At 39.3% G+C, this 12,478-nt stretch overlaps 1 protein-coding gene across 2 annotated transcripts in view; it reads left to right on the top strand.

Moving 5' to 3' along the window:
• SLC9A7 (solute carrier family 9 member A7) overlaps positions 1-12,478 on the top strand; it is a 196,487-nt gene that overhangs the window by 87,810 nt on the left and 96,199 nt on the right. For both annotated transcript variants that reach the window (XM_036746088.1, XM_036746087.1), the window contains exon 3: positions 6,666-6,743. In XM_036746088.1, the coding sequence (XP_036601983.1) occupies positions 6,666-6,743 (78 nt within the window). The remainder of the gene's footprint in view (positions 1-6,665; positions 6,744-12,478) is intronic.

The following is a 12,478-nucleotide window of genomic DNA, read 5'->3' as shown; positions in this document are numbered from 1 at the left end:
TTGTAGAGAGGACTCACAAAGATGTTGGGAAATTTTTTTTAGAAAGTTGTCAGTAATTAAAGTCTTGTGTTTTGAGTGTGAATAATCAGGAGTTGAGGGGGAGAGGGAACATCCAACGGAGAGATAATTTAAGCAATGTACTTTGGGAGAACAGTATAAGCCTTTGTGTAAATATTCACTCTTATTGTTTGATATTTAAATGTGTAAGATGCCTTACTTCTTTCCTGCATTATGTAGGAAGAGGTTGGAGGAAAGGGTCCTGGGCTTTCTTAAAGTAACATAGCTCAGTGCTAATTTTCCTAAAACCTATTGTGCTCATCACTCTTTTTAGCATTTTAGTTATATGTAATGGAATCTAGATCTAGGTGTAGTTACATACTTAGTTGGTATTTTTTTTTTTGGAGGGGGGTAAGGCAGGACAATTAGGGTTAAGTGACTTGCCCAAGGTCACACAGCTAGTAAGTATGTCAAGGGTCTAAGGCCGAATTTGAACTCAGGTCCTCCTGACTCCAGGACTGGTGCTCTACTCACTGCGCCACCAAGCAGCCCCTTAGTTGGTATTTGTTGAGAAGCAAGGCGTCATGGTGGATAGAGAACCAGCCTTGTAATAAAAAGAATCTGAGTTCAAGCCCTGCGTCTGGCACATGCTACATGCTAGCTGTTTTTTCTCCTGTTAATATGTAAGATACATGAAAGGGGTTTTTTGTTTGTTTGTTTTTGTTTTTTTTAGAGGTTTTACCCCTCTTTGTAAAAGAGGCACCTCCAGTGAATGATTGATAGGGCACCTGGTCCGGAATCAGAAAGTTGTTGTTGTTCAGTCATTTCAGTTGTGTCCAACTCTTCGTGATCCCATTTGGGGTTTTCTTGGCCAAGATACTGGAGTGGTTTGTCATTTTCTTCTCCAGCTCATTTTATGGACGAGGAAACTGAAGCAAACAGGGTTAAGTGAGTGACTTGTCCAGTGTTACATAGCTAGTGTCTGAGGCTGGATTTGAATTCAGGTCTTGCTGACTCTAGGCTTGGGGCACTATCCACTATGCCACCTAGTTGCCCAGCTAATCAGGAAGGACTTGGGTTCAAATTTGATTTCACTGACCCCGAGCAAATCACTTAACCTCTGTCTACTTTAATTATAAATGGGATAATAGCAGCCCCTTCCTCCTAGGGTTATTAGGAAGATAAGATAATATTTGTAAAGCATTTAGCTTGGCGTGCAGCACATAATAGGCTTGCTCACGTCCTCCCTCCCTTGCTTCTTTTGTTATCACACTGACTAGTAGTAAGCCTTGATAAATGCTCCGCTGATTAACTGGGGTGGGGGGTAGTGGTTTAATCTTCAAAAGACTATAAATTTTACAGCAGTGAAAATCCTGTCTGTAATATAAGAGGGAGTTTCATCACCAAAAGTTCCCTTACCAGGAATTTCCTTCATGAATAAAATAGCAAGTTTGGACTTAAAAAATTTAAATTATGTAATATATACATGCACATGAACATAATTACATAGTGTTTTACAGTCAAAGGTAACCTTCGTGTTATTCATATGACTGTTTTGAGTTACAAATTACATTATACAGCTTTTGGCTATACTATTTTAGTATGCCATACCATTTAGTATACTAGCTATACAGCTGGTAGCTAAAAGCTACTTGAAGTTAGGAATGAGTGTACTGTAAGGCCGAAACCAAGTCAGGAGAGGTAAATATGCAGCTCCACTGGTATGTATACAAAGACTGAGTAACTGTTGAAACAATCAGATTGAGCTTCAACTTGTATCCAGGAGACCTAGACCCATCCCTGCATCAGCTTCATGGCCTCTTCTTGGAGGCCGCTAATGGGACAGAAGTATCATCAATCAACAGGCAGAGTCATCTCTGTTTCAAGCATTATGGTAGACTAAGTGGGGGTACTAAGTAAAAAAAAAAATCCTCCACTTACCTACAGCTTGGCTTCTTTCAGGGTGGATTGTGACATAAGTAAATAAGAAATAAACAGTAACATAAGTAAATACAAAAATATAGAAAGTGAATAGCATGAGACACTGGCAGCTTGGGGGAGACCAAAAAAGGCTGAAAATGAGCTTTGAAGAAAATTCAACTAAGAGATGGATTTGAGAAAGGAGTGCCTTTCTGGCATGAGGAACATGGCCTGGGCAAAGGTGTCGGGAGATGGAATGTCATGAATGAGGAACAGCAACTAGGCAAGGCTGGCATGAATGTAGAGGGTGTGAAGGGGAGTAATATATAGTGAGTCCAGAAAGGTAGTGGAGCCCAATTTGGAAGAGCTTTCAATGTTGATTTGGAGTCAGTAGGGAGCCATCAGGGCTCTTTGAGTAGACGGAGGACATGGTCAGGCCTGTGATTTAGGAATACCATTTTGACATCTTTACGGATGATATATTGGAAAGGGGAAAGACTAATTAGGAGTCTGTTGTAGTAGCTGAGAGATGTTGTTGCTGTTCAGTCATATACCCTTCGTGATCCCATTGGGGGTTTTCTTGGCAAAGATTCTGGAGTGGTTTGCTATTTCCTTCTCCTGATCATTTTACAGATGAGGAAACTGAGGCAAACAAGGTTAAGTGGTTTGCCCAGGGTCACATAGTTAGTAGGTGTCTAAGGCTGGCATTCCATCCACTGTGCCATCTAGCTGCCCCCAGAGCATGGGGGGATGTGGGGGTCTAAGGGAAAGAGAAGAGCCTTCAGACTTGGGGAAATGGAAGGATGATGGTGTCCTTTACAGAAATAAGGATATTAGGAAGGGGGATGATTGGGGATGGGGGTGTGGAGATGGTCTTTTTGTCTGGATATGTCCACATTGAGATGCATATGAGCCGACTGGGCTGGTAAATGTTTCATAGTTGGCTCTCCAGGGGGAAAATGTAAAAAATATACTATTGAGTTTTAATCTTAAATATTAACATTTTCACCATTACTTTCTTAAGTCTAGATAATCAACAAAACAATAAATCAAGCTCGGATTGGTAGTATTTGCTGATTTCCAGGAAATAAATGCTCACACTAAAAATTTAACAATCTGTTCTATCAGTACACACTGGCTCCACCACACCACTGCCTGTGAGGTCATTTAATTGGAAGTTGGTGGGCAGTTGGATATGGGGGAGTGGGGGTGGGGAGGTGGTGATGGAGATGAATCAGAGTCAGAGCTAGGCTGTCTTATGCCACATAAGTAGTTCCTACTGCATAGGCAGGCACAGTGAATAACGGAGTGCCAGACTCAGAGTCAGGAAGAACTGTATTCAAATCCAGCCTCTGGCAACAACTAGCTCCTTGACTTTAGGTAAATCACTTCTCTCCCCAGCCCCAATTTTTTCTCACCTATAAAGTGGGGAATAATAAAAAGCAGCTATGTCCCAAAGTTGTTGTGAGGATAAAACAAGGTCGTATTTCTAAGTTTTTTGCTTACTTGAAAGCTCCATATAAAGTGCAGTGGATAGAGCACCTGAGTTCAAACTTCAGATACTTAGCTGTGTGACTCTGGGCAAGTCTATTAACCCTGTTTGCCTCAGTTTCCTCATCTGTAAAGTGAGCCGGAGAAGGAAATGGCAAACCACTCCAAGATCTTTGCCAAAAGTACCCCAAATGGGGTTGGGCATGACTAAAACCACTAAATAACAGCAGCAAAGTAACTAAACCGACTAGCTAGCTCTGTGACTCCTGTTAAGGCACCTGACTGTCTCTAGGCCTCAGAATCCTTACCAGTAAAATGAAAGATTTGGATGTGGTGATCCATGAGCTTCCATTTTTCTCAGAGGCATAGAATTTCAGAGTTGGAAGAGATGGAGGAGCCTTCTAGGCTGACCCATCCCTGAACAGGAATTCCCCCCACTGCCTGTGTCAGCCAGCCTCCAATTCAAGTGAAACGCAATACTTCCCAAAGCAGCCCATTCCCCCTTTGGGCACCTGCAGTCATTTGGAAGGTCTTTCTTCCATCAAGCCAGACTGCTTCTTTGCAGCTTTTGGAAGTGTTCCTACTTCTGTCCTCTGGGCATCAAACAAAACAAGTTTCATCACTTCCACCTGACAGCCTTTGAAATACTTGAATACAGACACCACGGGTCATCTTCTTCCTGCCTCCCTTCCTCCATCCTCCCACCCTCAATCTTTTCTCCAGGGTAAACATCCACAATTCCCTATATGCCACAAACTCAAGGTCCTTGATCATCTTGGTTGCCTGGATACTTTGTAGCTTTAGAAAATGTCCTTTTTAAAATGTAATGTCCTGAACTTAGTGCCCCTAAAGTGTCTGTCAAAAGGAAAGGATAAAGGATCCATCCTGGAGATGATACCTTGTATCATATTTTTGATTCATTGAAGCTTAATAGTTCACGGAGACATCTGGATCTTCCTCAGACCAACTGCTATCTTCCTCTGCTTTTTCCCATTTTGGACATGTGAAATTAATTTTAGGAAATTATCCAGATATCCAAATCCAAATATAAGATGTAACCACTTATCCCTATTTAATTTCATCTTTTTCATTCTGGTTCATTGTGAATTCTGTGCCACCCAGCTTTGTGTCATGGACAGATTTGATAATTACACAATCTCTTCCTATATCCAGGTCACTGATGAAAATGTTAGAAAACTAGGGATGCTCAGCTAGAGACCTCCTTCCAAGTTGACACTGAATTATAATAACAATTTTTAAAACTATCACTTATGTAGTACTTTAAGGCTTTCTAAGTGTTCAATATACATTGACTCTCAATGGTCCTATGAGGTGAGTATTACAGTATTTCACAAACAAGTTACCTCGGCCAGGAGAGGTTAAGTTACATGAACAAGGTGTCACTCAAATAATAAAGGTTTTAAACCTAATTATTTTTCCCAACTCTAGGCCCAGCACTGTTTCTGCTATGTACATTGTCTCTTTTTGATTTGGGCCTAAAATCTCGTGATCATTTAAACTTTGGAATACAGTCAAAGATGTATGACTCAAATATATTTGCCCTCTGTGTCAAACCCCACTATATTTAGCCCAAGACCCAACTGAACTGCTATGAGAAAGAGATCTTTGGTCAGTGTCAAGTGTTCAAGATAATAAATCCTCTCCTGGAATGTTGTGATATTAGAAGATTTTGGATTCAGATGATATTATTAATTTGAGCTAAATTTTGAAGGAAGCCAGGGAAGCTGAGAAACATAAGTGAAGAAGAAGAGCTTTCCAGACGTGAGAGAGAGCTAATAAAAAATTATTGAAATGGGAGATGGAGTATCATGGTAAGAAAAGCAAGAAGACTGGAATAGCTGCAGGAATAAAGCACAGGAAGACTGGAGAAGTAAGAACTGACCAAGTTCCAAAGCTTTTAAAATGCCAGAAAAAGGACCTTCTATTTGATCTCATAGCAAGCCACTAGAGTTTATTTGATATTGATAGCAAGCCAACAGTTTACTGAGTAAGGGGATAGAGGAATCTTATATATGTACAACTAAAGCAGAGAGAGTGAATCAGAGTTTTATATAATGGATATATGAATAATGGAATTCAGGGGATTTTCCCAAGACCAAGGCTCGATTCCCAGTCACAGCTGTGCAGCCAGGAGTTGACAAGTGCCCAAGGGCAGGGTAAACAATTTTCACCTAAGGTATGGGACCACGTGGGTGAAACTTTTGCCTTAAGCATCCTCAAAGGTAGACCTCAATGATAAAGACTAAAGTGAATGAACTGAGAAAACCAACACATTTAAAAAAAAAAAACTCCCACTAAAAACCAGAATAGAAATTCTAAAAATCAAGGAAAAGATGAATAAAACTAGAAGAAAAAACAACATTTGAATTAATAAAACTTGAAGCTGTTTTTTAAAATCCAGTAAAATGGATAATCCATTAGTCTAATCAAAAGAGTCAACAAATCAAGTCAAGCACTTATAAAGTTCTTCCTGTTTGCTGGGCACTAACCACTGGAAATGCAACAAATGCAAGCAAAAGAAAACAGCCCTCTTCATCTCATGGAATTTAAATTTCAGTGGGGGAACACAACAGAAAAGGAAGCTGAAGAGGTGGGAAAGCAGAGTGTATGGGATCACGGTGGAAAAGTCCTTAGAGTCGGGAGCAGAGCTCAGAGAAGGTTAAAAGAGTGACTTGGGCATCGACTCAAAATGGTTCCAGGAGGAAATACCCAGTCTTAGGAGGGGGCCAAAAAGGTGGAGGGACCTTTCATGGTTAGAAGGCCACAGAGACAGAGGCATTTTTCAGGGTGAGTAGGCTGCTGGGAAATGGAGGAGAAATCCAGAGATTTAGGAGGAAATTTGGAAAATTCATAAAGGGGCAATACCCGTTGGGGTGACCTATATTTGGACCAATATAATAAGACCTAGTAGTTTGTTCAGTGGCTTATGTGTGAAAACTTTGGTAAAGCACTTTCAATGAATTGTCAAAACCGAATCTAATCGTCGTAGCTCGTTAAATGCTAAAGTGATGCTTCCGGATTGGAAGGTAAAGATATAAGGACGAGAGAGCGCACATCTTGCCTCTCTGTTCTCTGATGGCTGCTCTCTTGTTCAAGTTGGTGGTTGTCCACATTAATGCTCTTCTTCTCAGTACCTTGAAAATCATTATTGAATAAATATTTATTGAAATATTAAATGAATTGTTACAAATGTGTTTTAATGAACAATGAATTTATTTTTTTTTAAACCTCTTTAGGTAACTTTTGATCCAGAAGTATTTTTCAATATTTTGCTGCCTCCAATTATTTTCCATGCTGGATATAGTTTAAAGAAGGTAAGAGGTTTTAATAATTTGAAGCATGTAATATCTCTGGTAAAAATCTACTACCAAGTAGTGAGAATATTATTAGTAGAGTAAATTATTCCTCTTGTATTCTGCCATGCCACCCGGTGATGATTACTCAGTAAATGTAGCCAAGTGATTACAGTGTATTTCATCCAAGTAACCTGAAATCTGATTATTTCTACCTCAAAATCTGATTATTCCTACAGTGAGGGGTCATTGAGAATTGTGGAAAGTTGAGTTAAAGCTTCTGTTTTATACACAACCCTTTCTCTTTTTTTGAGGTTTTTTTTTTCTCCGATTACATGTAAACAAAAATTTTTAACATTCATTTTCAAAAATTTTGAGTTCCAGATTCTCTTCCTTCCTTTCTTCCCTCACCCCTGCTTGAGAAGGCAAGCAATTTGAAATAGATTATACAAGTGCAGTCATGTAGTCATTTCCATATTAGACACGTTACAAAAGAAAATGCAGACTAAAAAAACCCCAACCTAAGAATAATTAAAGTTTAAAAAAGTATGCTTCAATCTGCATTCAGATTCCATCAATTCTCTCTGTGGAGGTGGGTAGCGTTTTTCATCATGAGTCCTTTGGGATTGTTTTGGATCATTGTATTGCTGAGAATAGCTAAGTCATCCACAATTCTTCATCATATAATACTGTTGTTACTGTGTGCAATGTTCTCCTGATTCTGCTCACTTCCCCACACAACCTTTTCTTGAGGGACAAGATTGATGAGGTTAAAGAGGAAAGGGGGCTGAGTTGGTGTGGAATGTCTGTGACTTTTTTCCTGTTTCCTAACTCTAAAGCCTAGGCACAAGATTAGAGAGTTTCCTTCAGCAGGATCCCTTGGAGGAACAGACCCAGGCCTTGTTTTTATCAGTCTTTTCTGGCAAAGGGCTAAAGGAAGTCCTTCTTAGCCACCCCCCAGGATGTGAGTTGTTGGCTGCCAGCAGAGCTCAACAGCATTCTTGTGGATTGAGGAGCACCTGCATATCCAACCAGTTTTGTTGGCAGAGCCTTCGCTGGCTTTGAGCAGACTTAACTCCTTTGTTGCCAACTCCTGTACAGTTCCATGCTACGTGGACTTTTAAAAAGTAATCTCTCATCTGTTAGGGGTCAGCCATGTTCCTTCTGCAATTCTGTGGCCCTTCACATAACTGTACATGAGAAATATTCATTACATTATAGAAAATCCTTTCTCCATATGAACAGAGCATTTGTTACTGAGGTTCTCATTAGCTGCGATTTGTTAATGAAGGAGGAGTGTTTTAAAATATATACATGTGTGTATAGGTATGTGTGTGCGTGCACACATATGTATATATAGTGTGTGTATAGTTATATGTGTGTATGTGGTATATGTATATAGATACATGTGTACATGCACCTATGTATATATGATGTATACACGTGTGGGTATCTTGTGTACATACAGGTGTGTGTGGTATGTGTGTGTAGTTATACATGTACATGCATACATGTGTATGTGGAATATATAAGAATATGTACGTATATGTGTGCACACATGTGTGTGATGTATACATGTGTGGGTATATGTGCGCGCACATATGTGTATGGTTATATTGTGCACCGTGTATATGTGGTATGTGTGTGTGCACATGTGTATCTGCTGTATATGTATGTGGGCATGTGTGTATACATGTGTGTATATGGTATGTGCATAGGTATATGCACATGTGGTATGTGCACTGTGTATGCATGTGTGCATGTATGTACATGTGCTATATGTGTGTTATATGCACATGTGTGTATATGGTATGTATCTGTATACATGCCTGTGGTATATAGAGGTATGTAGATATGCATGTATACATGTGTGTATGTGGTATATATGTGCATAGGTGTTTGTGTATGCATATATGTATATGTTGTGACTGTGTATATGGGTATAAGTGTGCATGGTGTGTGTGTATATATGTGTGGGTATACATGCGTGTGCATATGGTATATATGTGTATATGTATGATCCAGTTAATGGAGACTGAGAACTAGACCTGAGATTTCACTGCTGTAGGGAACTCTCAGGTGAGAACACTCTTTCTACCAATTGACACTTTTACTGCAACTTAATAGTGTTGCCTAGAACCTGAAAGTTGAAGTGACTTGCCCAGGATCACAGAGCCAGTATGTTTCAGAGGCAGGACTAGAACTCAGATCTTCCTGGCTCTCTAAGCTGGCTCTCTTTAAGACCAGCTCTTTATCCACTTGCCACCCTGCTTCTCTCAAGTTCATTTTTGCAATAAAATTGAGATTCAGATGGTGAAAACCACATTAATATGTGAAAAGCACCTTAATTTCTCCAGAACCTGCTCTTTGACGGCCACATTCTCTTTGGAAGAAAAAGAAATGATAAGCTCTGCTGGTATGGAGTTGAAGCTGCTTTTTAAAAGCTAGTGATTAGGTCATCATTGGTGTTCAGCTTTCTGTCTTTTCCCTTTTTGAAGAGTTTCCTGTATGGGCACTTCAGTAGTGTGGACTATTGTATACATGCCAACTTGTATTAAATCTCCCGTCAATTAAACCTTATAAATATTTCATCACTAACTGCTGATGTGTAAACAGATATGTTCAGGCTCTGGCTTATGCCCATCTATTCATCACAAAGATGTAGTCTCGTTTCTGTGGCTCAGGAAATCATCATCATCTTTGTTTTTGCTCCAATGCACACATTATTTGACAAAGTGCTTCTTTTAAAAAGTATGTCATATACAATCCTTTTTCTCCTTGTTCTTTGTGTATTGAGATATTCTTTTGTTGACATTCGAGCTCATAATAAAAAAGGATATTTACAGTAAAAAAACAGCAACAAACATGTTGTATTAGAGTATTGCCTTTGGAGTTAAGAAACATATGTCTGAATCATGCCTGTGTCACTGAGAAGCTATTTAGCCCTGGACTAGCCATTTAACTTCTTATAACTTAAAGCCACTATATGTTGTTCAGTTGTTTCAGTCATGTCTGACTCTTTGTGACCCCATTTGGGGTTTTCTTGGCAAAGATCGTGGAATAGTTTGCCATTTTTCTCTCCAGCTTATTTTACAAATGAGGAAACTGAGGCAAACAGGGTTAAGAACTCAGGAAGTTGAATCTTCCTGACTCTGGGCCCAGCACTTTATCTACTGAGCCACCTAACACCCCAAAGCCATTATATAGGAAACTCATAACAGTTTCCTCATCTGTGAAATGGAAATGGCCTACCTCATAGGGTTGTATCAGTAAGTCAAGATTCATGACCTTGAGGATGACCATGAACGTGCCTGAATGGTTCAAAATTGCAAAGTATGAAAAACTTTCTAGGTAGAAGGCAGAAGCATAACATTTATTTAGACACCAGAGAATCCAATCCCAGGACCAGTAATTCCAGTTCGATATAGCAGTAATTATATTCCAAAACCAGTAAGCCTACATCAATGTAGCAACAAGGAAATTATAACACAGTATTATAGCAAGGCACCAAGTCATCCTAGGGCCTTCCTGTAAACAATCACTCATGAGTCCTAACTGTGTGCTCGTGACTCTCTTGCATCTCTGTCATACTGGCTTCTCTCAATGTCTGCTGCCTCAATGTCTTCTTGATGTCTGCTTCTCAATTCTGCTTCTCTTCAGTTCTGTCCCTCCTCAATTCTGGCTTTCTCACACTCTGGGCTCTCCTTACACAGTCTTAGCTGGCATCTGGTTGGCTAGCACTCAGGTCTCTGATTGGCTGAATTCATGATTGACTAGAACTCAGTGCACCTACCATTAGCTCTGGTTTTAGCAACTCCCCTTAGGGCCCTGAGGGCTTCACTCCTGAATAGGCTTAGTACTAGGCTTTAGGCCTACTTACACACAGATATAATCAAGCTTTCCCACCTAGCCCCACCTGAGACCTATTGAATGGGTGGGGAAGATCTTTGATCACATTAGTAATACATTATGAAGAAAGCACTTAGTAAATCTCAAAATGCCCCAGATATTGAATATCTTATAAATTTCATTTATAAATCCTATCCTATATCCTATGAATATCATTCATAAATGTGAATTGTCACAATTCACCTAAAGTCCTTATCTGAGAAGGGAAACCTGTTTCCAGACCAGTGGATCAATCAACAAGCCACATGACCAGTATGTGTAGGAGGGGATATTTGAACCCAGGTCTTTTGGGCTTCAAGATTAGTTCTCTATTTACCATGCTAGACTGCCTTCTGAATGCCTAAAGAGCAGGAAAATTAATCTAGTTTGGCTTCAGCATGGTGAGACTAGTTAACAGGTAGTAATAGTACCAAGTGGGTTTTCAATGGGAAATCTTCTCACCATAGTAGGTGCTTAATAAATACTTCCTTGATGGATTCTAGCCTTCCTTGGGTCTGTTTTCCTCTACCCTTCCTACCACATACACACGCTGTCTCCCATTTCCCCCACCCACCCACTTCAATTTGTTAGTGTGGAAGATTTGGGAGGCTTTATGGAACCAGCCAAAGTTAGACACCCCAGGAGCAAAATCAGATAATGGAGAAACAGGTACTAAGTTCTTTCTACTTCACTTCTCCCTGTTATCTCAAGGATACTATAGAAATATCAACATATTTTGAATTCTTCAAAAAAAATAGTTATGTGAGCTCTCTTTCTGACAGTCTCTCTTGAGATACATTAAAGTCTAGATTATTTACGACAGTAATGACAACAAGAAAAATCTATATATTATATGCCTATAAGCGCACACACACACACACGCAGAGTGCTCCTATTGTGAAACACATTCTCTTTTTGACAGTAGATTTACTTGGTTATTGTGATTTGCTTTGGTTCATGCTAATGTAACTTTGAATTACTTGACTATAAATCAAATGACAAAAAGTAAGTGTGAAACGTGCTGAGTGGTGGTGGAAAGCTAACACTAGAAGGACCAGGTATGTTTGTTTGCATCAAGTAACACAAGAATTTTAAAATAATCATTCATGATTTACTATAATTTCTCCAATATTGCAGATACTGTTTAAATATAGTAACTATAAGCAGATGGTATTATTTTATTTTGAAATTAAAATTCTGATCCTTTAGTCTCAGTTTTCTTTGCCTTATAGATAAAAAACCCCACAAAACTCCATGTTAATTGATGCATTTTGGTCCTTTGAGATATTCTTAAGTTCTAACACTTAACCCTGACTCATCTATGTATGGATTGTCAGGGATTCAGTGAACTTGTGTTACTGATTACTTCTTATCATGTCCCTTCCCTCCACCTTAGATTCCCACACCCCTTCCCCAGCTAAGCTCTGTGTGGAGCTGTTAGAAGTAGATTGATGGTTCTCAATTTCTTTGATATCTAATTGTTAAAAAAGTTCTGCTGCTATATAAATGAATTAATTTTTTTAAAGTCAGAAGATAACTGATTTAAGGGACAAATATAATGTTCCAGAGATAAATAAAAATAATATAACTTTTAATACAATGACTGTACTTGTGCTCAGCTAGGCCTGCATTTTGAGTTGTTTTTCTGGAAGCAATGATAAGTTAACGAAGATCTATTCACATATTCACCCATCGCCATTGTGGCCATAGTCAAGCATTTGGGAATATGGGAACAGAGGCAGTCAGTGGCCTTGTTGGGACTCAGGGTTGGGCCAATTTCTAACCAGTGAGTCTTACCCTAGCTCTTTCAGTTTTGTTTTCTGGTTGACAGTAGTCTCACTGATAATTCAGGTTCTTTCCTTTTTAAA

Source organism: Trichosurus vulpecula, chromosome 2 (assembly GCF_011100635.1).
Source record: "Trichosurus vulpecula isolate mTriVul1 chromosome 2, mTriVul1.pri, whole genome shotgun sequence".
Taxonomy (NCBI): Eukaryota; Metazoa; Chordata; class Mammalia; order Diprotodontia; family Phalangeridae; genus Trichosurus; species Trichosurus vulpecula.
This window is presented reverse-complemented; position numbering and strand designations above follow the sequence as displayed.